This window comes from Lonchura striata, chromosome 7 (genome assembly GCF_050655825.1).
Source record: "Lonchura striata isolate lonStrDom1 chromosome 7, ASM5065582v1, whole genome shotgun sequence".
NCBI classification, from domain to species: domain Eukaryota; kingdom Metazoa; phylum Chordata; class Aves; order Passeriformes; family Estrildidae; genus Lonchura; species Lonchura striata.
Genome location: NC_140709.1, coordinates 2,329,404 through 2,354,515, shown reverse-complemented (window position 1 = coordinate 2,354,515; position 25,112 = coordinate 2,329,404). Strand labels below are relative to the sequence as shown.

Below are 25,112 nucleotides of genomic sequence, written 5' to 3'. Positions count from 1 at the left end.
TGCTCAGAGTTGTTCCTGGCAGCCCCTCGAGCCCTCCTGCAGCTCCTCGATGCCCCTGACCACTGTCCTTTGCTAACTTGTGAATATACTTATTTTTAGGTCCACCAAATCCCGCAGGGAGACAGACAAGTGAAGCCTCCAAAACTCAAGAGGAGGAAGATCTCTAGATAACATTGAATGTCTTTGTTACTGGTCCAGTCCTTATCACAGTGAACGTGCACATGAGTCTATCTGTAGGTGTTGATCCCACGTGGGTCTGTCAGTATTTCTGTGGAGACAGCTCGCTGCCATCGCAGGGCACCACGAGGAGCAGTGGTACCAGATTTTGGATGATTAGGAGGGATAGAGGTTGCTGGATAAGCCAATCAGAAATCTTGAAAGGTTGCAGTAACAAATGTCAGATGATTACTGAAATTTTTTTTTTTTTTCTATAATACTAAAAATTGTGATTATAAGAAATAGTCCAAATGTTTCTGAGAAATTTTCATTGTGTATATAGATAATACAGAATTTCATGGTGATATCTGAACTGTAAATATTGTACAATATTGTCATGTACAAGCGTACCTAATGCACACTTTATCTTTTATTGTACAAAAAATAGTGTACAAAATTCTTTGGTTTCTATTGAGTACACATACAAGAGACTACCAGTGTAAAGTGATAAATAAAAATACAGCCTAAATGCTTTTATATGATAATGTAAAAGATGCTGTTTTTGTATTTAACAGCAGAGAGAAGGCATGATTATGTAATACCTTAATTATGACATCCACTTCACGCCACTGAGTGTTCATTGCTCTGTCTGTCTGGAATGAACCTTGCCTGGAAGTGCTGTACTCCAGTTCAGGCCCTTAGGAGAGCGCAGCCTCGAGATTCCCAGCGGGATGTGGGATCACAGCTCTAATTAACAATTCAAAGGCTGCAACCGCTCGGTTGCGTTTTGATTTCCTTAGCTTTGAACGTAGAACGCCGTAGATTTGATTAAAAAGGACAAAAAAAAAAAAAAAAAAAGAGTAGAGGGACTATTTTAGTCAAGCATTTCTGTAGGAGAAGTTTCAGAGCCACCTGAGGAACTAAACAGTCGATCCCCCCGTAACGTTGAGCCCCTCCAACCACCCCCTAGATTAATTAGCTTCAATTATCTAACGACATTAACGCGGTGCTTCCTCGGAAGGGGGCAGAGGCCCTGCTTTCAGGAGTGATCAGGATTGATTGCTGTCCATTTCCTCTGGTTTGGCAGCAGGATGAAAGGGCAACGCTGCGCAGCGGCCGGGAAAAGCAATCCCAGGGTCCATCTCGCAGTATTAAAACGGAAAAAAGTTAAGGGTGGCTTACAAAACTATTAGCAACAGTAATTTTTATCAGTATTATGTAACATATCAGATTTATTTTATTTAAAAAGAATTATTTATACCATTAACAGATTCTTATATATATTAATGTGGCTGAAATGCGCAGGTTAAATCTATTAACCAAATTATTTATGTTATATTAAGTGAGAAATGTGAAACATATGTAGAAAAAAAAAAATTAATACACTACAGATTTAAAAGTCTAAAGCTATGAGCCATTATAAAATTAACGAATGGAAGTGTAGCACAACATTCTTTCCATTTGATTTCATTTTCCTTTTCCACACGGCCGGTGGCGATGGTGGCGGAAGCCGTGGCACGCTCGAGGCTTCCCGAGAGAACTCCAGGCACCATTCCCAGCCCCGGGTGGAGCTTTGCCTGCCCCCCTGGCGCCGGGCACACCGCTTCCCTCCGAGCCCCGCGTCCCGCCCGTCGCCCCCCGGCCCATGAGCAGCACCCCGAGGGTCCCAGGGCTGGGGGATCCCAAGGATCCCGAGGGTCGCGGCTCCTTCTCCCCCTGCCCGAGCGGCGCCCGTGGGTGCCACGGGGCAGCGCTGGCAGCGGGGCTGGGTGCCCGGGCACGCAGCCACCCCGGGCTGGCTCCTGGCCCGGGCGGGCTCCCCTTCCTTCCTCGGGCAGGTTCGCTTGTCTCTCCTCCTCCTCCTCCTCGCGGAGGCTCCCGTTCTCCCGTGGCCGTGTCCTGGTGGCCCTTGGCTCTTCCATCCCGATCCGAGCGCTGGAGCCCATCTCCCTCGGGATTTCCTTTGCCTCCTCCCTCTGCTCCGTGTCCCAGAGCTGAGTTTGTGTCTCCTTTGGCCCTTAGGTCCGTGCTCCCTCCCCGCTGTTTTACTTTACGTCCCTAAGATTATGTAAAGTATTCTCGTGCACTTGATTTCCTCGGTTAATAATGGCATTGATGTGGGTGCTAGGAGTAGTTTGTTTCAGTCCATACCAATTCTTTTTTTTTTTTCTTCTTCTTTTTTAGAGTTTTTATGGTTTCATGTAAGCAGTTAATGTAAATATTGTGAGCATTACAGGTCATGCAGTGTTGTAACATTTTAAGAAATGTTGCACCGACTTTACGATTAAAAAACTGGTCACTCATACTTGAATTTTGCCCATAGAGCCATTTCTTTCTCTTTGCATTAAAGCATAATCTACTTTTTTGATGGAGGCCCAACCCTTCTTTCTACCTTATTATTTTTTGTTTAATAAATCTCTATTTTTTCTAATAGAAGACTTAAAAATCAAAATTTAAAAAAAAAATACTTTTTGCCTACTTTCTAATTTAAGAGAGAATTCCTATATTTAAAAGGTGGAGAAAAAAAAAAAAAAGACAAAAAAACACACCAAAAAAAAATACTCCATTGTGGAAAGTGGAACACCACTGGATTTGTCATTAACATGGCACAATCACCCGAAAGTGGCTGAGTACAGCGAGCCCACGATGCCGATCAGGACCTCGGTAGATTTAGGGAACGCCGTGATTCCTTGAGGATGTAAAGTGTTGCATATTCTTGTCTATTTATTTATTTATTTATTATGCTTTCTTTTGCTTAAGTGGGTGACAATGTGGTTGAGTCATTCAGATGACATTCAAATTAAAGGAAATATTCCTCTTTCTATTATGGTGCGTTGTGTGAACGCCATAAACGAAACGAAACAAAAAAATTTTCATTTCTTTCGATGGATTTTCTTCTTCATGTATTTTCAACTTCCTGGCTGGTATCAGCTGCAAAAAAAAAAAAAAAAAAAAATATTATCCACATAGTTTAAAAATAATTTTAAAAAAAGAAAAAAGAAAAAAAAAAACCAAACCCACCCCACCTCTGATGTCCCAGGTCTGTTATCCTCACAGTCTAAGGTTTTAGGGGTTAAGAGAAACTTCAAATTCCAAGGTCTTTCCGAAATCATCTTTGCAGAAGGTTTATAAGTCATGTGAAATCCTTTTGGAGTCCCTGAGTTTGATGGTCTAGAGATATTAGAGGGCTCGTGGTGGACTGAATTACCTTAGGACTGAATTACCTTTCTTAGCTACAGTTTGTATTTTGCTATGTAGGGTTGTAATGTGAGAATTCCAGAAGAGCCGTAGCATAAAAGTGCTTTTCTATTTTTTAAAAAAAACCCATTCTAGTCTTACTAAGAATTAGAGAATTTTTTTAATATCAGTTTTGTAATTTTTGATAAAGTTGTCAATATTATGATTAAATCACCAGAAAAAACAGTTCCTGTGCTGTTCTCTTCGGGGCAGGGACTTTGTCTTCCGACGGATTATTCGATGCCACGATGGGATGCCCACTCTTAAACGGGGCCACGGGCACCGCTGTGGAATTAAAATAGCAGCCCACAGCTGTGAGGCTGAGTTAAATCCATGAGAGCCAAGAGAATTCCCAGTTCAGCCTGCAGATCCCGTGTGCTCCGGGAAGGCGTCGGCGCCGCGGCCCGCGGGTAAGTCCAGGGAGCCGGCGGCTCTGGAGGCTCCTGCTCACAGCAGCAGGCAGGATCTCATCCAGGATCTGCTCCAGGAGCAGCAGGCAGGATCTCATCCCAGGCATTCCCATCCCACCCCTCCGAGCGAGCAGCTGCACCTCCAGGGACCAGGATTCCCCCCAGAACACCCCGTGCTCCAAGCAGGAGATTCCAGGAATCCCAAACACCAAACCTTCAGCTCGATACCATTCCCACCGGGGTCCAGGCAGTGATGGAAAAACACCTGGAGGCTAAAAACCAACAAAAATCCTACAAAAAATAAATTGTTCTATCCCCCAGGTGACCAGCCTAGGAGCTGCAGGGACTTCCAAGCCCACAGACACCCCACCAAGATTCCTGCCCTGCTCCTGGTGTCTGGTTATCCTCGTGCTCCCAAGGAGAAAGAGCAATTCCAGGCTCTTGTTTGATGTCCTTGGAAGTTGCTCAGCCTCAGGCTGCGCTGGTGGTGATGCCATAGATGCTGCCTGAGTGGACAGCTCCCAGAAATTCCCCCAGCCTGGGGGGATCCTGCGGTACAACCTCTCCTTCAGCCTGGAATGGTGACACTTTGTGTTGTACAAAGCTCAGCACCGGGAGCTCAGAGCCCTCATTTCCCTCTGCCAGGTCTTGGTTCTGAGCCCTTCAAAGCAATCTTTTGTCATTCTGTTAAAAAAAAAATAATTAAAAAAAACCAAGATTTGATTTGGATCCCCCCCACTGTGAAAGAAGATCCTGGAGAGATTCCATCTCCCACGTTTTTACCTGCTGCGAGATAAGGGTTTGTCTGTAATTGAGTGTCATCCCAAAGGGAGATAAGAGATTTAGAACTGGAAAAAACTTATATTTAGAGCAGCACTGTCTGGAAATTCCTGCTTTGGGATAGGTCTGGGAAGTGGGTAGGATTTAGAACTGGAAAAAACTTATATTTAGAGCAGTACTGTCTGGAAATTCCTGCTTTGGGATAGGTCTGGGAAGTGGGAAGGGTTTTGACTGACACTGGATGGAGCGGGGCAGGGAAGGAAGAGCAGGAGCACCCTCAGGAATTCCTGGGTGAAATCCCAGGGAGGCACTGGCACAGGCTGGCACAGGCTGAAGAGTTCCAAAATTCCAGGCAGGAATTGATGGCACTGAGTGATGCTGGGCCGAGCTATGGGGTGGTGAGCCAGGTCCAAATGGATGGACAACAAAGGCTTTTCCAGCCACACCCACCTCCGTGGTGCAGGTAAGTGGAAAATCCTTCCCTGATAATTCCCTAAACATCTGAGGAATCAGTTCTTGGGGTTACAAAACCACAGAATTTCTGCCCAGCTGGTTTCTGCTTCGCTTGGACCCACAGCAGGTGCTCGGGGGGCTGCAGGGTCTGTGCTGAGAGGAGCCAAATTTCCAGGCACCAAGCAGGATTCCAGAGCATTCTCTTCATCCCACTGCAGAAGTTTCTGTCTCATCACACCACAATCATTTGAGGCCTTTTTGAAGGAGAAGCAATTCTGAACTCCCTGTAGAAATACAGCTCATTTTCACTTCCAGGAAAATAAGTTCTTGCTTCTCTCAGTGATTCTTCTCTAGAGAGAGAAAAAATCATAACAATGTTTTGGGGGTTGTCATCTGTTCTCAGTCATGGGATTGAGCTCTCTGCTTCTGGGGGAGAAAAGGAGAGGATTTACATCTGAATAAAACTTTATCCCTCCTTTTCCCTTTCCCTTTCCCTTCCCCTTTCCCTTTCCCTTTCCCTCATTTGTTTAATTGGGATGAAAAGGAGAATCTGTAGTTTCATGACCCAAAATAACAAACAGGAGATAACAAATGGGGTGTTGGGAAGGAATAAACCTTTTGTCATTTACAACTTGGTTATGACGACAAATAGCAAATTATTATACAATAAATCAACACATACAATATCATTTTTTTAAATATTTTTTTACATTTTGGAGAAACTTCTGGAGATTAATGGAAGTACAGGTGGGGTTTTTACCACCCTAAAACCAGCAAGGGGACAATGACTTCCATGGAATTGCCCATAAAGTCCTGTTTTAGCAGCCACCTTGCCAAGTTTGTGCCCAGATGTTGGGTCCAGCTGTGGCTCCCAACACTTTTTATCCTCGGATCAGGAGTGTCCTCAGCTGCATCCATCCATCCAGAGGGTGAGGAGGAAGGAGTTTTTCCTAATGTAACACATGTCCAAGGCACATGTGATCCTTGTTAAAATGCTTGGAATGCTTGTGTGGGAATTAGGCTGAAGCCCTGTAATGGGTAATGTGCAAATCAAATCTGTGACAGGCAAGGAGTCCTCAGCAGGGCAGATTTAAGCCGGGCTTAGCTAAAAAGAGTCAAGCTTTGGGAGTAACAACAAAATATCTGCATCTGCTGGAACTGATTGGCTTTGCTGAGAGCAGAGCTGATATCACTGAGGAATAAAAGAAAGGCAACAAAGCCCAGCAAGCAGCAAATGATGAATTATTCAATGCAAATGTCAACTTTTAGTAGTGACTGTGGCTGTAAATCTTTTTTTGCAAGGCTGAGCGTTGCCATTAAGCAACTCCATATGACACTACATCTGTCAGATTTCTTTTTATATCATTTTATTTTTATGGATGCCAGGGAAAAGTATTGGGAATTTCCATGTTCAAATTTTATTAGAATCATTTCCCCAACTTCTGTCGTCCGCTGGTTTAATGTTTGGTTGATTTTTCTGGCAAGGGTTAAATCCATGCCCACTTCAGTAACATCCCAAGCCGCGAGTCTTCAAATGAAAATCGGCTTTTGCTGAGAAATTTTAATTTTTCTGTGCCTTGAGGCCTAGTTGAATTGCTTGGGAAGATGGGGAATGGTGAGGGAAGAGCGAGGAGGTGCCCATTGCTGGAGTGCTGGGGGATTCCTGTCACATCCATCAATCTGCCCCAGGGTTGCTGTAGCTCCCATTATCCCCTGTGCCTCCAGGATAAGAGGCTGGGAACAATTGCCCATTGTCGCTTTATGAAGGAACTTTTTCATCTTCCTTCCCCAAAGACTCAATTCTTAATTAAGTAAATTAAAATTAATTATGGAATGTGTACAACAAGATGTTATCAGGGCTGTGGCCCGAGCTGAGCTCTGTGTGCTGTGCCTGCACTGCGTCCTGTGTGTCACACGGACAGGGTGGAGGGGACACGGGGAATGGCTCCAAACTCAGGGATGGATGGGATTTTGGGAAGGAATTCTGGCTGGGAGGGTGGGCAGACCCTGGCACAGGTGCCCAGAGCAGCTGTGGCTGCCCCTGGATCCCTGGCAGTGCCCAAGGCCAGCTTGGACGGGGCTGGAGCAGCCTGGGACAGTGGAAGGTGTCCCTGTCCATGGCAGGGTGGCACTGGATGGGATTTGAGGTCCCTGGGACAGTGGAAGGTGTCCCTGTCCATGGAAAGGGGTGGCACTGGGTGGGGTTTGAGGTCCTGGGACAGTGGAAGGTGTCCCTGTCCATGGAAAGGGGTGGCACTGGGTGGGGTTTGAGGTCCTGGGACAGTGGAAGGTGTCCCTGTCCATGGAAAGGGGTGGCACTGGGTGGGGTTTGAGGTCCCTGGGACAGTGGGAGGTGTCCCTGTCCATGGCAGGGTGGCACTGGGTGGGGTTTGAGGTCCCTGGGACAGTGGGAGGTGTCCCTGCCATGGCAGGGTGGCACTGGATGGGATTTGAGATCCTTGGGACAGTGGGAGGTGTCCCTGTCATGGAAGAGGTGGCACTGGATGGGATTTGAGGTCCCTGGGACAGTGGGAGGTGTCCCTGCCATGGCAGGGTGGCACTGGGTGGGGTTTGAGGTCCTGGGACAGTGGAAGGTGTCCCTGTCCATGGCAGGGGTGGCACTGGGTGGGGTTTGAGGTCCCTGGGACCATGAGAGGTGTCCCTGCCATGGCAGGAACGTTCCCATCACCTGGCTGGGACCTCAGCCTTGTGAAAACATGTAAGGCCAAGCTCTGTGGAACACTGAAAGACTAAAAACACCTTCCAGCCCTGAGGGTGAAAGAGTTTCATTTGTTAAAAGATCATTTATTATTAAGCAATTCCTAAATATCCACAGGACAAAGGACATATTCTAACAAGCCCCAAAGCACCCCTGCATATTTTGTAATGATTTCTTGTTCTTTGTTAGCTAGAGCTTTGAACTGAACCACATTCCAAAGGATGGGAATGCTGCACTTCCATGAATTAATTTCCAGAGGAAGATGTTGCCATTAGCTATTAACAGGGATCCTCTTATTAACTGCCTGATAAGGGTGACTTAAGTATCTCATAAAATCATGGATTAAACAGCAAGAGTGAGTGAAGTGTGTCCCGAGGATCGTTGGACCTGCAGCAAAATGAGCACAATTATTTCCTGAATGAAAGGAAAGAGGAATAGGTTATTGATTTGCATCCCACAGCTTTTAGGAGATGAACACCTCAGAGATGTCAAGTGTTTCCAGAAGAGCACATGTCCCTCTTCCAGGAGCTGCTCAGAGCCAGGAGACTCCTCAGTGTGAGCTGGGCCAGGCCAGCAATTTGATTGCTCCATTCCCAAAGGAGGGACCATTCCCACCCTGGGAAGGGGAGAAAAGGAAGGATGGGGTCTGTGCTCCCTCCCTTCAGCCCCACCTGTTCCCACTGACAGGAAAGCTGGGTTGTCCCTTCCTCCCAGACTTCAGGGGAGGCTCCCTGAGGGCAGCTTTTGGGGCACCATTCAGCTGATCTGAATGAATAAATTCGGTGTCTTCCCAAATGTGGTTAATGATGTGTTTTACAGAGCTGTAACTAATTAGATGGCCTTTAGTTATCAGGTCCATGGAGTGGTTCATGGGTTTTTTTAATGATCCTTAAAAGATGGAATGAGACTTCTTAAAAATTTATTCAAAGACCTCCTAATTTCTAACTCTTAATCCTCGAAGAAGTTTGTTTCTACTTCTCTCTTCAATAAAACCAAGCCCTGGTAAGGCACAGCTGATCAGAAGTTCATGTTTCCTTCTACTTGTTTCTGGAACCAAAGAAAGAGTAAAATGTCTCAAACTTTCTGCTACTCAGAAAAAAGAAAGTTAAAAGGCAAGGCTGTTTTCAATCAGCTGCTGGTGGTGCTGCAGAAGGGCATCAAGACCCATCGTACCAGGGAAATAACCATGAACTGAAAGCTTTCTTGTCTCGGAAATTGCTGCTTTTAACTCCAGTTGCACGCTCTCGTTTTTGTTTGCAATCTGAGAGAACTGTTCCTTCAGCCCTGCAGACAATTGCACCTATTCAACTTCTGGAGAGTTCAGAAACACGGGGGTGTTTGGAAGCTTTTCTGGAGCATCTCCTCAGCAGAGTGTGAGAAGCACAGTCTGATCTCCAAACAAACCCAGCTAAATTTACCCTGCTCCCACCCACCCTGGCGAGGACTCTTGCCACAGTTCCCTGCTCACACGTCTGGGTCAGGGCTTAAATGCTCCGTGAAAATTGGATTGCCATTCCACAAAGCCTTCCAAAGACATTTGGAAATTTATTTCTCCCTTCAGTCTCGCTGCTCTGCTTTTCCCAATTGCTCCACAGCTCTGGCTCCTGGTGCCAGGAGGAGACCTTGCTTGTTTTCTGCATCACTGAGGCTAAAATGTTTTGTCTAAATCCAGAAATTCCAGCCCCAAAATAGTGCTGCGAGGGCTCTGCCTGTGGGGAAGCCTCAGCAGAGCATTGAATAATCCTTGAAAGTTTTTAAGCTCCATCAGAGCATATTTGAGTTTTTCCTCTTGTTGTTCTGATTGTGATATCACCCCACAGCAGCAATTGTCTCCTGATTTCCAACCTCAGCGTTGGTTTTCATCTGCTCTGAGAGCTGTTCAGCCTCTCCCTCTGGATGTGTGATCAGTGCTCCCTCTCCAGCCAGCAGCCACTTCCCTCTGCAGCCTTCCTCCCATCCCAGCAGGCCAGGCACGCTCCTCTCCTCTCCTCTCTGTCCCTGCCATGTTCCTCCAGTCACTGGGCTTTGGGCAGCCAGGCTGGGGGGTTTGTCACCCCTGGTGTTTGAGGAGGAGCTGCACTGCTCAGTGGTCTCAGCAGGATGTGCCTGTTTCTCTCCTAAATACCTTTCGATCATCTGAGCCATTCTTGGAGCTTGGGCTCCTGTTGGAATCAGCTCAAGTGTGGAGATGTTTGTTGGTTGTTCCCAGTCAATCAGATTTGATTTATTTTCACAACGTTCATATTAAGAACTAGAATTAGCATGTGGCACTGGATTTCAAAATAAAAAATAGTGATATAAAAGGAAGGAAGATAAAATTAATGTTGCTGTACAAGAAGCCACGTAAGGTTCGTGCCCTGATGAAGGAATGGCTGGATGGGGATTGACTTCCCTGTGCCATTTGTATTTCCAGATGAGAACCCTGCCAGTGCTGCAGGAATGTGCTCGCACTGAGGGTGGGACTTTGCCATGGAAGTCGGAGAAGTGGATTTGCAGGATTTGGAGAACTCCAAAGAGCAGCTCCAGCTGCTTCCTGGACAACCCGTGGGGAATGGAACAACATGGCACGTCTGTTTCCTCACATTTCCCATCTTTTGAGGGCTTTGAGTCTCTTTTTGTTCTGAAAGCATCTTTTCCACAGCACCTTCATCCATGACTTAGAGAAGCTGTGGCTGCCCTGGATCCCTGGAAGTGTTCCAGGCCAGGTTGGACAGGGCTTGGAGCCACCTGGGGTTGTGGAAGGTGTCCCCAGGGCAGGGCTGGGAATGAGATGGGATTTAAGGTCCCACTCTGCCAGCCAGCATTTTCCCAATAGGAGCTCTCCTGAACAGCTTCCCCTAAAGCAGGAATTTCTCATTTGAACATCTCACAAATACCCTTTCTGGTCCATCTGGCACTGAAGAGTTCCCAGTAGAAGACCACACTCAACTCGTGCAAGGAAGAATCACAGAAGCCCAGGGTCACTGAGGCTGGAAATCTCCAAGACCGAGTCCAACCTGTGACTGATTCCCACCTTGCCAACTAATGAGATGAGCCGGTGTCATTTTCCATTTCTCCTCTTTGTTTGCTTGTTAATTCCCAGCTAAATCCTCTTTATAGTGGGAGATCCTAATAATCTTCATTTATAGGAGCTTATAAACTATTGGAGAAGACTAGGATGTCCTAAGGTTGTAGGATTTACAAATCCACACAGGATTTTCTGGTCAATAAAAGAAATAAAATACAGAACTATCTGTTTTTTTTCATCCTCTGACGGGCAAATATTGAAGTCCTGAATATCACATTAAAATATTGCCTAAATCCCTCTTTTAATTTCCAGAGAACCTCACATCTGGCAGCAACTTGCAAAACATTGCAGAACGTTCTGGAAAAAAATGAAAGTCTGTCAAAGCTTCATCTTCTGCTGGGATGGGACTTAGCAGAACTCTTCTGTAACAGACTGAGTTATGTTTTCTTCGAGCAAGTAATTGCCTTCATGTCTCATAACATGAACCACTGCAAATGCTGTTCCTCTCCTGGATCCAGAGGCAGCTCACATTTATATCCCAATAAGCTCCTAATATTGAAGAAATGTGTCAGATTCCACGTCTTGCATGGCAGCTGCAGCTCTCTCAATCATTGTTAGTAAAGAATATTTGCACGCATTGCCATCTCTGCCAGTTTAGACTTTTTTTTTTTTTTTTTTTTGCAATTTTGCAAAACAATTTCCCTCCCTGGGTCTCTTTCCCGAGTCGGAAAGGCTCGGCTGATTGAGCTCAGCAAGTGGCACTTTTGAACTGCTTATTTCTTCTTGGAAAATCAGCCTGGGCAGGGGTTTCACAGAAAATTAGGGGCTTTGTTTTAAGAAATGTCATTGTTCCTGGAGCCCTGCTCTCTTTTATTGCAGACAAACAGACGTTCCCTGCTTCGCTGGGATCGATGAGTGAGGGGATATATTGGGAAGTGGTGTGGGTTTGAAGTGGGATTTGCTTTGATATTTCTGTGCAAATCCATGTGATGGCTCACTGACTCATACAGCTGAAAATAGGTGGTGATATCAAGCCCAGAATTCTTTACAGATTTTTTTTTTTTCCCCTTTTCTTGCTTAGCTAGCTGCTCTTCCAAAAAATTCAGGTCATTATTCAAATCTGTGCTTAGATTAAAACTCCAGATAGCATCACTCTTACTCATTGATGAATCACACTGGAGCAAATTTTGGTCCTACTGAACTCACTCTGTGTTGCCTTAGTCATAAGTTTGTTTGGCAAATCACATGTTATGCTTGAATTAAGCACTTGCTTAAATAAGTTACTTTTAAAATACATTCAGGAAAGTTTGCACATAAGATTTATATAGATAAGATTTATATTGCAAATTTGTCAAAGCAAAACTAGAGAATGAAAAATTCTGTTACTTCTGAGTTAAAACCTGAATTTATGTTGTCAGCAACAGATCTAAAGGGATTGTTGGATATATATGAAATCAAACTTGTTTTCTGAAGTCTATTTATAAATTAATTTTAAATATTGGCTTTTGAGAGGCTTTGGAATAGCAAACTCCCCCTGGATGTAGTGATGCCACCACCACCCACAGGGCTCAGTGTCACCACAGCCTCTGCTCTGCCACTGCTGACACCAACTTGACCTTTCCCAAAGATTTTTTTTATATTGCATGACTCCTATGCCAATATCAAATTTGCACTGAATCTTTTAAACTGACACCATATGGATCTTTACATTAACAGGGCCATCTTTCCCTGAATGAGGAGAAGATGAATTTACTGAAATTATAATTTAAAATCTAAATACAAAATAGACAACGTAAATAAAACAATTTCCAAAAATAGAGAAAAAAGCTGTGAAATTATATTGAAAGGAAGAGCAGGAACTGAGGTGGGGATGGTTATAATAAATTTATAGATTATCAATCTCATGGTAGATGGAAACAGGGTTTGGTTGGATGCATCCATAGCTCCAGCTCCTCCCTGCCTCATGCAGGAACATCCCAGTGAAATGAGCCCTGGAAGCACTGACCTGTTACAAGTATGGCTAAAAGAGGGGAAAAAAGGGATTTAATATATTCCAAGCACGCTCTGAATGATGATGTGTCCATGGGAATAGGCCAAATTAATTTGGGCTCCTTGAAAACCTATCTATTGAACTGGCTTTTTTTTTCGCAATTGAAGAATGAACTCTGATGCAATTTTCCTATTATATAATAGCATTATTTTCCACTCCTTTATTTCTCCTTTGTTTCCAGGAATGATTAATTAGTGACACAACTCAGGTACCTGCAGGAACATTACCAAACTCAGCCATTCTTTTGTCTTGGAAGATTTTTTTCCTATACCTGGAGTAGCCAGAAGCACCAATGTCCTTTTTTGTAATCTCATGGGATTATTTAGGATTTCAGGGTTAGATATTCCCATCACGCCTGTGACATTCCCTGATTTTTCTATGGGAAAAGTCTGTGCAGGTTCCACAGAAATGTTCCCACGTGGTTTGGGCACCTCTTCAGATCTCTTTGAAGTTTGCTCTTCTCTGCATTGGCTCTCCCACGAATCCTGCCTCTTCCCAAGGACCTGGCCTTCTGGAAGCTGGGTGTTTGCAGTGCCCTGAAGCACAAATATTCCACAAATATTCCAGAATCACACAATCAATTTGCTTGGAAAAGACCTCTGAGACCTTTGAGTCCAACCTATGCCTGATCACCACCTTGTCAGCTGTCACATCCAGCCTTTCCTTAACACCTCCAGGGATGGGGTCTCAAACCTCCCTGGGCAGCCTCTTACAACATTCAAACCCTTTTTGTGAAGAAATTCCTCCTCATGTCCAGCTAAACCTCTCCTGGCACAGCTTAAAATTTTATTCTCTCATCCTGTCACTACCTTGAGTAATCCACGATTTTAATTTTCAAACTTCCAAGGCTCACATGTAAAAACTGATTTAAAGGAATCTCCATTCCCTCACTTTCACCAGTGCCCTCTTGCCCTGCCTGTTCTATTCTGTGGTCACAATTCACTTCCCACTTTTTCCTTTTTTCTTCCATTTATTTCTTAGTGAAGTTCAAAGGAATTTTATGAGCAGGTCTTGCTCTTTCTGTGCTCCAGACTGGTCTGGGACACAATGAACACACAATTCCAGGGATTCCAGGGGCAATGTCTGCCAGGCCCTCCCCACCCTCACAGGGAACAATTCCCATCCCTACCCTGTGGAAGTGGGAAGCCATTCCCTGTGCCCTGTCACTCCAGGCCTTCATCCAAAGTCCTTCTCCAGCTTCCAAAATAAACTCACTGCTCCCCCTTCCAGTGAGTTTTTTAACCAAAAGCAAGAGAGTGAAGTAGCTGGATGTGCCACGGGGCAAAGCTGTCCCCTCTTTCCAGGGAACATTGTGAAGTTTTTAGTCTTCATTTGAGAAGAAATTCCTGAGCTGAGCAGGGCTCCCACTGCTCCTGAGGGAGGAGGAGCTGCTCTGAAGGTGAGACTCTCCTGGAGCAGCTCCTCAGCATTTGTGTATTTATGAATTCTGGCTGGACCTGGAGCAGCAGATCTCCATGAACAGCAACTGGAAATGGGAATACTGCATCAGCTTTGCTGTGACAGCTGTCTGCACTGTAAAAGTGTCTTTTTTAATGATATTTTCTTAAAAAAGAAAAACCTTTGACAAGGAAGTACAGCTAAGTGAAGCTTGCCTACATCTTTAAATCTGCATGTTGATTGCATAACTCCCCAGGACAGCTCCAAACTTCCTTTTGTTATTACAAATGTGTGCACAGAGCACTGCAAACATTGTCCCCAGCCCTCACTGCCAACCAAACACTTTCATTTTCCTTTTGACTCTTCTTGCAGCCCGGCAAATATTTGTGTTTCATGCACAGCAACGCTGTGAGAGATTCTGGTTTTGCTTTCAGCCCCATTTTGCAGGAAAAGGGGGGAAGTACAGAGCACAGGTGACCCTGAGCCCACACAAGTGACAAGAAGCTTCGCTCTGATTTGCATCCCAGTCAGATAAAAGTAAAATCATCTCCTGACTCCAATTAGCATGAGCAATTTGGGACAGGGAAATTGCTTCCAGGAGCGAGAGCTGGGTTATTTCTGCACAGCAGGAAATGGTTCTCACCGTGGTTCTGCCCAGCTGGGGAGATTTTTGGGGTTTTCAGGGTTGTCTCTGCATGGAACATGGAACATTCCCAATCCAGTGGGTGCTGCCACTCCAGATCAGCACACAGCAATGACATCAACCTCAGAGCAAGGTGGGCAGGGAAAATGTTGCCACTGTGAATCAGAAAGAAAAATTGTTATATCCAGGCCATTAATCCAGAAGACAGCAATTGTCAAGGAGGGTTTTGTAGGTAAGCTTTTTGGTGGGTTTTATTTTTATGAAAGGTACACTTGGTGTATTTCCTAATTTCTTGCTTTTATCTAGTGGAAGGTGTTCCAGCCCATGGAATGAGATGACCTAAAGGTCATTCCAACCCAAACCAGTCTGAGATTATTTGGTTTTATGATTTTCCAGCTGCCTGAACATTTGTTTCTAGAAAACAGCCCCACTTCTACCCTTGTGCTGAAAGCCAGCAGAACTGCAGAGCTCTGAGGAAGAAAGGGAGTATCTCTTATTTCTGGGACAGAGTTTTCCCAAGTTCTCCTTATAGCAAGTCCTTCACTCTGGCTTCTGAAATCTGAATAAAAATAAAAACAGTTTTCAATGCTCCACGAGTCTTACTTTATTGATATTTTAAGTTGCAGGATGGGGGTTGCTGTAATTTTTTTATACAAGCTGGGGAACTCCCAGCTTCTCAAAATGCACCGATTAAAAAAAAATTATCTATTTTTTTTCATTCTGAGTGTGAGATTTTGAGATAAATTTGTATACATTTGTAAACTTGGTTTTCATGATTTTTCTCTGCTATGTTTTCCTAAGTAACAGTTGAGTAAATCTCTCTACTCTTATTTTCCAAAGTTGAAGGGCACAAATACCATCCTTATTAGGCACTGATTTTAACAATACTTTTCTAGTTCCAGTCATAATCATTATTTTCTTCACTGCTTTGTAAAGTTACCTTTTTCCTGGTGGTGAAAGCCCAGATTTCTGGGGGTTTGAGCTGCACTCCTGTGGGTACCCAATGGTTTTACTTGATAATTCCAAACCAAATTCCTCTGGTTTCGTATCTGAATTGTTGTTAACTCACTTGTTGAATTGGGCTGTAAAAGAGCCCAGTCAAGAGTAGATTTATCTTTTGAGTCAGAATCCAAGATTTTATACCACAGGAAACAGCTGCAGCAGGTTCCTTTAAAGAGCTCCCGATGCCTGTGGTAACCTCCACACACAAAGAACAATTCCCTTTCATTTTAAACCTATTTCTTGACACAAATAGTTTTGATATAAATCTCTCAAATCGGGAGCTTCCTGCTGCTTTTCATCATTGTCCCTTCCTGCTGTAATTTGGAGAATCTGCTATTTTCATAGCTGCCCTTTTATTCCGTTTTATTTGGCGTTGGGCTTGAGATTTTAACTCCATTTTCAACTTTTATAATTTTCATTCAAAGCTTTAAATCTCCCAGGAAGCTATTCTGTACTGGATTTCAGGGTTTGGCTGATAGGTTTGGGTGACCTTCGAGGGGAAAATGCACAGGCTGCCACTTCCCTAAACCCTTGGGATAATTGGAAATAGAAATGGTTGGGAATGATACATTAACTCTGAGCATTAGGCACTAAGCATGCTTGCTGGCTACTTTGATCAAGCTCTTTTTTCCTGACAAAAACCCCTTTGAAATGAATAGGACAGAGGTTCCTTTCACTTCAATCAGAGTTCTCAGACACAGGGAGAAAGAAGGACTTCATAACCTTTAAAAAGACTCCCCTCGTCCATTCATGGATCTCCTGGAAAGCTCAGCACTTTCCCTTGTGCTGGAGTTACTAAGCCAGCTCCTGGATAATTTCAGGCTTCCTTCGAGTGAGGATTTGCTTAAACATGAGATCAAACCCCTCTGAAAAGAGCTGGAATCCGGGATTTACAAATATTTGGTGATGTGGATTCTCAGCATGGCTTTCCTGCTTGCACCTTCTGAGCCTGTACCTGGCACGTTGCAGGAGATGATTCTTTGTACACCTCATATCCTGATTATTTGTCTGGATTTGCATCCAGGTCGGCAGCACACTAAAAATTCCAGGTCGCTTTTAACATTTTAACACCTTGAATGAAGGTGTTAAAAGGACACCCAGCACAGCACCGTGCCTTGGCAGGGGCCATTATCAAGTCTGGAATCTCTGTTTCTGCACTCTTTGAGCCTTTTGGGTTTTTTACTACTTTTTGTACTTAGAAGGTAACACACGGAGTAAAGAAGTAGTATATGCTCCTGCTGGATCATGTTGCAAGAATGTAATAATCATTACATAATGATTACAATAATCATTACAATAATAATGAGATAATCCAAAAGTGATGCTTCTGCTTGGAGAAGATTAATGCAGCGAGATATGAAGTGTTAAGAAAAAAAAAACATACAAAAACCAAGAAATAAACAGGATAAATCTGCAAAAAATCTGTAGAAATATCCCAGGCTTTAGGCAGCTACAGTGAGAACAAGGATTCCTTGTGTTAAGTGTCACTATGGAGAAGCAGAACCAAAAGCAAGGATGTGATGAAGCCCTCGAGCCTATACAGCTCTGACATTTCCACTGATATATATATTTAAATAAAATTAGTGGATTTTTGGTCAATCCAATGTTCAAATTGCATATTCAATTCCATTATCTCCATGAAGATGAGTCAGAATTCAGCTATTGAACAAGTAATTTTGTTTGAGACATTGTTTCCTTGATTTGTGCATGAAAAGTAAATTATTTTATCTACAGGTGAGTTACAGCTCCTAATATTTTTACAGCTACAATTCTTCAGAAAACCTATAATATTTTACAAGAGGAAGAGATCAGATTATGTGCTTAAAAGATGGATGGTTCTGGCTTAAAGCTGAACTAATGCAAGCTGAAACTTTAGTTCTGCCCATGTTCAGCTCTGTGCAATGGCTTTTTTGACTACATAAAAAACTCCTTCTGTACCCTACAGGGCATCATTAAAAAAAAAATTGCATTGCTTGTAGAAATAAAATAATGGGATGAGTTTAGGACTAAGAGCCACCTGGAGGGTAAATATGTTTCATTTTTGCATTTTTTTTAAATGTAAGTAGTGAAAAAGAGCAGAACACCACACAAAGGGAAAAGGTTGTTATTATCTATTGTTCAGCTGTGCTGACTGAAAGGGGGAAAAGTCTTCCAGCAGTGTGTAAAATGCCTGTTCCTTGCAGAAGCAGAAAGAGGAAAGTCGTGGTGTCTTTTGGAAGTGCTTGAGGAGGAGCTGCCTGCTCCTCTCCCAGGGATGTCACCTGTGCAGCAGGGCTCACAACTCCCAGCTGCTGGCACCCAGGTGGAAAACACAGAAATCACCCCTGAAATGCCAGCCCTCCTCTGCTGCCAGCTCAGCCCCACTTGCTTCAGGGGCACCAAACCCATTTTGGGTGTAGGAAGTTTGGCTGCTTCTAAAATGGTGCTGAATTATAAAGTCCAAGCTAAACTATATCAAATTTAAATATTTACCTGTTAATTCTAATCCAAGGCAAGGATTGCCTTTCTTATGAAATAAAACTACTCTAAGGGAATTATAAATAAGTGCAGCCTATCACAGTTTGATTCTCTGTTCCTTTTCTCATGCTTTTAAAGCTTCGTGTTCTCACATGACTGGACTCTTACCTGATGCTTTCATAGCAGTAGTTAATATAATTTCCAGATCTCTTTCCCAAGCTAATTTGTGTCTGTGGCTGATGAACACAATGTTCTTGCTCCTTCTGTTTTCTGTTTCCCTCCTGTGTATTCCTGTGCTTGTTTCATCCTCCTTCTCTCTCTCTCTCTAGTTGACACAATTCTTTAGTCTTCATTTTGTAAATCATGTGTTTGTCACAAACAGCAGTTGTATTTGCTATACAGAACCATGTAAATAAAAAACACAACAGGTAACTAAAAATAAAAGGCAATTCAGAGACTGAACCAATTTTTTCTCGAATTTAAAAAAAATGGAAATTAGGTACAGTTGGCACAGTGATGCAAACAGTGAAGTTTTGAGTAAGAGTTTCAGTTTGTTTCAGAAGGTAATATTGACAACTTCTGTGAGAGCTCTAAGGTGGAGGTGAGAGAAGCAGCTGCTTGGTCTCTGGGTGTCAAAATTAAATGGAAGTGTGGAGGTATTTGAGGTACTAAGGGTCTTTGATGAAGGGTTTTGCAGACTAATGTCAACTCATGCATTCCAGAGGAAGCTCTGGGTGGGTAGAGGACTGAGGCTCTGCCCAGGTAAGAATATGGGGTTACTCAGTTCCAAGTTGTAGAACATTGTTATTGATGGAAAAAGTGATGAAGGAGTTTAGTAAACTAAAACACGAGGAGTTCCACCTCAGCATGAGGAATAATTTTCCATGAGGGTGGCAGAGGATGGGAACAGGTTCCCAGGGAGAGTGTGGTGTCTCCAGAGTCATTCCAAACCCACCTACTCCAGGTGACCCTGGCTGCACTGGATGGCTCCCAGAGGTCCCTTCCAACCCTAAATATTCTGTGATTCTCTGGAAAAAAATATAAAATTGCACAAGCACAAGTTTATTTCTGAAGTGTTGTTTTGTGTCAACCCTCCTGACATCTTCATGGCTGGAACTCTTTAAGTCCACATTGACCAACACGCTGAGGAGACAAACCTGCTGGTTTGTGCAGAGAGTGGGGACACTGTGGGGACACTGGGGAGACATACAGATACTGTAAGGACACTGTGGGGACACAACAGGAACATTGTGCAGACACGGTGTGGATGCTGCAGGGCAAGCAGTGGTGACACTATGGGGACACGGCAGGGACACAGTGGGGGATACAGGGGGGACACTATGGGGACACGCAGGGACAATGTGGGGACACTGTGGGGGATACAGGGAGGACATTATGGGGACACTCAGGGACAATGTGGGCCACAGTGGGGGATACAGGGGGGACACTGTGGGGACATGGCAGGGACACAGTGGGGGATACAGGGGGGACACTATGGGGACACGCAGGGACAATGTGGGGACACTGTGGGGGATACAGGGAGGACATTATGGGGACACGCAGGGACAATGTGGGCCACAGTGGGGGATACAGGGGGGACACTGTGGGGACATGGCAGGGACACAGTGGGGGATACAGGGGGGACACTATGGGGACACGCAGGGACAATGTGGGGGATACAGGGGGGACACTGTGGGGACATGGCAGGGACAATGTGGGGACACTGTGGGGGATACAGGGGGGACAGTATGGGGACATGGCAGGGACAATGTGGGACACAGTGGGGGATACAGGGGGGACACTGTGGGGACATGGCAGGGACACAGTGGGGGATACAGGGGGGACACTATGGGGACATGGCAGGGACAATGTGGGCCACAGTGGGGGATACAGGGGGGACACTGTGGGGACACTCAGGGACAATGTGGGCCACAGTGGGGGATACAAGGGAGACACTGTGGGGACATGGCAGGGACAATGTGGGACACTGTGGGGGATACAGGGGGGACACTGTGGGGACATGGCAGGGACAGTGTGGGACACTGTGGGGGATAGAGGGGGGACACTATGGGGACATGGCAGGGACAATGTGGGACACAGTGGGGGATAGAGGGGGGACACTGTGGGGGATAGAGGGGGGACACTATAGGGACACTATGGGGACATGGCAGGGACAATGTGGGACACAATGGGGACACTGTGGAGGATAGAGGGGGGACACTATAGGGACACTATGGGGACACAGCAGGGACCATATAGGACACAGTGGGGGATACAGGGGGACACTATGGGGACATGGCAGGGACAATGTGGGACACTGTGGGGGATAGAGGGGGGACACAATGGGGACACTCAGGGACAATGTGGGACACAGTGGGGGATACAGGGGGGACACTGTGGGGGATAGAGGGGGGACACTATAGGGACACTATGGGGACATGGCAGGGACAATGTGGGACACAATGGGGACACTGTGGAGGATAGAGGGGGGACACTACAGGGACACTATGGGGACACAGCAGGGACCATATAGGACACAGTGGGGGATACGGGGGGACACTATGGGGACATGGCAGGGACAATGTGGGACACAGTGGGGGATAAAGGGGGGACACTGTGGGGACACTGTGGGGGATAAAGGGGGGACACTATAGGGACACTTTGGGGACGCGGCAGAGACAATGTGGGAAACTGTGTGGGGCTTTGTGGCGACACTATGAGGAGACAGAGGGGATCATGTGGGGATCATGTGGGGACACACTGGGAAGAGACTGTTGGGACAACACGGGAATACTGCGGAGAGACAGCGGAGACACTGTGGGGACACCGCGGGGGCACGGCAGGGAGACAGCGGGACCCAGCGGAGGCTGCAGGGACAGCGCGGGGACAGCGCGGGGACAGCGCGGGGACAGCGCGGCTCCTCGCCGGGACGCCCGGCGCGCTCCGCTGCCGCCCGGTCCCGCCGCCCCCCTCAGGCTCCCGAGGCTCCCTCAGCCTCCCGCCCTCGGCTGCGCGCGCAGCGCCGCTCCCGCCGCGCGGGCTGCCGGGAGGGCCGAGCGGCTGTGGTTAATGTCCGCCATGTTTGCCATGGCGCAGGGAGCGGACCGAGCGAGCCCGGCGCGGATCTAGGGCTGCGGGGCGTGCGCTGCGGGCTACGGGCGGCCCCGCCGGGAGCTGCGCCGGGGCGGCGGGACTCTCCATGGTGGCGCGGGCGCGGCGCGGGAGCGGCTGGGAGGCGGCGGCGAGGCCGCACTGAAGGCCCCCCCCCCCCCCCCCCCGCCCGCCCGGCCCCGGGGTGTTATTGTGAGGGGGAGACAATGAGCAAACTCTCCTTCCGCGCCCGGGCGCTAGACGCCGCCAAACCGCTGCCCATCTACCGCGGCAAGGACATGCCCGACCTCAACGACTGCGTCTCCATCAACCGGGCCGTGCCGCAGATGCCCACGGGGATGGAGAAGGAGGAAGAATCGGTAAGGGAGCGCGGCGCAAGGGGGGGCACCATTGTTTACAGGCACCCCCCGCACGGGGAACCGGCCGCCGGTATTCACCAAGCGCGCTACGCTCGCTCCGCCGCGGGGCGCTCGGGGCGCTGCGCAAACGGCGCAGCGTAAGCCGCGGTCCGGCGCCGCGAGCGGGCCCTGCCGCCGTCCGCCATCTTCTGCTGCGCGTCCCGGGCGCGGGTGAGCGGGGGGGCTCGGCGGGACGGGCCGGGCCGGGCCGGGGCGGGCTGCCCGGCGGGGCGCGGGATGGCAGAGCGCCGAGCGTGCGGCGCGCCGGAGCCGGCTCGGGGTGTCAGCGCGGGGTGTCAGCTCGGAGCGCCGGAGCGGAGCGCCGGAGCCGGGCTGCCGGCGCGGGGTGCGCGGGGTGCCGGAGCGGCTGCGGATGCCGGGCGTCTGCAGCGGGCTCGGGATGCCGGCCGGGCGGAGCGGCTCGGGGTGCTCGGCGCGTTGTGGACTGAAGCTGATACTACTGCTGCCGGCGCTGTTGTGAGCGGCTGTCAAGTCGCTCGGGCTGGAGCCGGGGAGGCGGTGGCGGCGGTGTGAAAGTGCTGGGTGCTGTGCTGAGCCGCTCCGCAGGGAACGAGCGGCTCCGGGCCGGCTCCTGCCTTTGCCCGCTGTCCCTCTGCTCCGGCCGGGTGTGCCCGAGCCCGGCGGCAGCTCCGTGTGGGGTTTGGGCTGCTGTCAGTGCCCGCGCTTGGTGCAGACGCTGTGCACATGTGGGGCTGAGGGCACACACACACTGCACATGTGGGGCTGAGGACACACACACACACACTGCACATGTGGGGCTGAGGGCACACACACAGTACACATGTGGGGCTGAGGGCACACACACTGCACATACACTGTGTGCACTTGTGGGGCTCTGGGCACACACACACACACACACTGTGCACATGTGGGGCTGAGGGCACACACACACACACTGCACATGTGGGGCTCTGGGCACACACACACACACACACACTGCACATGTGGGCTGAGGGCACACACACAGTGCACATGTGGGGCTCTGGGCACACACACACACACACTGTGCATATGTGGGGCTGAGGGCACACACACACACACACACATTGCACATGTGGGGCTGAGGGCACACACACACTGCACATGTGGGGCTCTGGGCACACACACACTGCACATGTGGGGCTCTGGGCACACACACACTGTGCACATGTGGGGCTGAGGGCACACACACACACAGTGCACATGTGGGGCTGAGGACACACACACACACACACTGCACATGTGGGGCTGAGGACACACACAGTGCACATGTGGGGCTGAGGACACACACACACACACACACGGTGCACATGTGGGGCTGAGGACACACACACGGTGCACATGTGGGGCTGAGGACACACACACGGTGCACATGTGGGGCTGAGGACACATACACACACACACAGTGTGCACATGTGGGGCTGAGGGCACACACACTGCACATTTGGGGCTGAGGACACACACACACACAGTGTGCACATGTGGGGCTGAGGACACACACACGGTGCACATGTGGGGCTGAGGACACATACACACACACACAGTGTGCACATGTGGGGCTGAGGGCACACACACTGTGCACATGTGGGGCTGAGGACACACACACTGTGCACATGTGGGGCTGAGGGCACACACACACACACTGTGCACATGTGGGGCCGAGGGCACACAGCAGCTTTGGCTCCCGCTGTGGGACAGTGTCTGCGTTCCTGCAGCCACCCCCGGTGCTGCTCGGAGTTATTTAACACCGATGGTTTGTGCTGCTGCTCGCAGTGCATCTCTCGGCAGAGGCGTTGCGTGAAGCGTTGGAGCTTTAATGTTATTTCCAAATCACCTGGCCGGTGTTCAGCCTGGACGTGTGATGTGTGTTCTGCTCGTAGTGTTAAAGGGTGGCAAAGCTTTTGTGCGCTGAGGTAAACATAAGTTTCTGGCGGTTTTGGTGAGCAGCAGGACAGCTTTGAGAACGCTTGCCCGCAGTTCTGGTGTCCTCTGAATGTGCTGCTTTGTCCTGCTGATCTTCAAACACTTTTCTGTAAGAGTAAGGTTTATTTTCTGCTCCTGGGAGTTGTGTAAGCTCAGACAGAGGCTGTCGCCTGATGTGTCTGTACTTGCAGAGCCGATAGTAAATGCACCCTCCAGAATTTCCTCAATGAATCCGTGTCTCCGCCTCGGCCAAACCTCTGTGCCTGTGGATTGGCTTTTCCGAGGTTACAGCTGTCAAAGGAGGCTCCATGCTTTCCTCGTTGCTTTTTCTCACCTGACTGTTGGTATTAAAAGCAATCCTTTGTCGTATTATGGTGAGCTTTTATTTTTTAATTTACTGTGTTCACATTGTGATCAAAACCTCAGGAATTCCCCGAGAGTAATGCTGCTAGAAGCTGGATTGTAGTTAAAAGGAACAGCACTGGGGTTCTAATGAAGCAGTATTGGAGACTAATTTGGTTTTCTCAGCCTCAAAAGTTGCATTTAATATTTAAATTAATTCTTTAAATTTGCTGTTATTTTGATAAATCATGTTTAAAATAAAGTTGTTAATGGAAAATTGCTCTAAGAGTTCAAGCAAACAAGCTGCTTATGGGCTTCTTAAATGATTGGGAAGATTAGATTTCTACTTCAATAAAACTACCTGAGTGTTGTCCTAAAAAGTTGTTTTTCTGTGTGAGTGAGGTTTGTTTTCTCAGCCCTGACATGTGGCTGTGTTTGATATATTATGTAATAGTCTCAAAATGAAACGACTGAAGCAATACATAAACATAGTGCGAGATGCATCAGCCAGGCAAGATTATAAACTGCTATTCTTAGATTGTTCAGATTATTGCCATGTGGTGATGGTTTCATTCATGGCTTGTGCTTCTCCCAGTGTAGCACAGATAATTCTTAATTGTACTTTTAAAAAAATTATATGAAATCCCTTCTAGGAATGGCTGTTGCGGGTGACAATAGTTAAATATTTGACAAATATCTAAACAGCATTAATTCGTAGCAAGTACTGCTGTGATCGATTTGATGTATTTGGAAGGGGACTTTTTGGAGGGAGAGAGACATCTCTGCACACTCATTCCTGCCCCTCAATTTCTGTGGTGTCTCACGGCCTTTTTTTCCCGAGTGGAAGTTGTTTGCAGCCTCGGGGTGGCTGCTGTTCTCCATCTGCTGTTCAGAGCCACAAACCTCGTGCTCCTCTGGCCCCAGGACGCTGCTCTCCTCCCAGTGCCGCCCTTTGGGAAGCCTTGGTGGCACCAGAAAGTTGTCACGGGTCAGACAGCACCTTCTGGGATATATTCCACTGGAAAT

General features: G+C 47.3%; 2 protein-coding genes and 1 long non-coding RNA gene across 5 annotated transcripts in view; 2 read left to right on the top strand and 1 right to left on the bottom strand.

The window, feature by feature from the left end:
- Window positions 1–785, top strand: part of MBD5 (methyl-CpG binding domain protein 5) — a 121,162-nt gene extending 120,377 nt beyond the window's left edge. For both annotated transcript variants that reach the window (XM_085584089.1, XM_085584088.1), the window contains one exon: window positions 100–785. In XM_085584089.1, the coding sequence (XP_085440215.1) occupies window positions 100–171 (72 nt within the window). In that variant the 3' untranslated portion in view covers window positions 172–785. The remainder of the gene's footprint in view (window positions 1–99) is intronic.
- A 14,068-nt stretch (window positions 786–14,853) lies between these two features.
- On the bottom strand, window positions 14,854–19,378 carry LOC146766860 (uncharacterized). The gene is made up of 3 exons (XR_014956440.1): window positions 19,268–19,378; window positions 18,481–18,706; window positions 14,854–15,008 (listed from the first exon to the last, which is right to left on the bottom strand). It is a non-coding gene; the product is annotated as an uncharacterized LOC146766860 (long non-coding RNA).
- Window positions 19,379–21,568: 2,190 nt separating this feature from the next.
- EPC2 (enhancer of polycomb 2) overlaps window positions 21,569–25,112 on the top strand; it is a 37,455-nt gene continuing 33,911 nt past the window's right edge. The window contains exon 1 of one of the 2 annotated variants that reach the window (XM_021535417.3): window positions 21,569–21,782. In XM_021535417.3, coding sequence (XP_021391092.2) covers window positions 21,630–21,782 — 153 coding nt within the window. In that variant the 5' untranslated portion in view covers window positions 21,569–21,629. Of the gene's footprint in view, window positions 21,783–21,886; window positions 21,993–25,112 lie in introns of those variants that run through there. The other variant, XM_021535418.3, reaches the window with a different exon arrangement.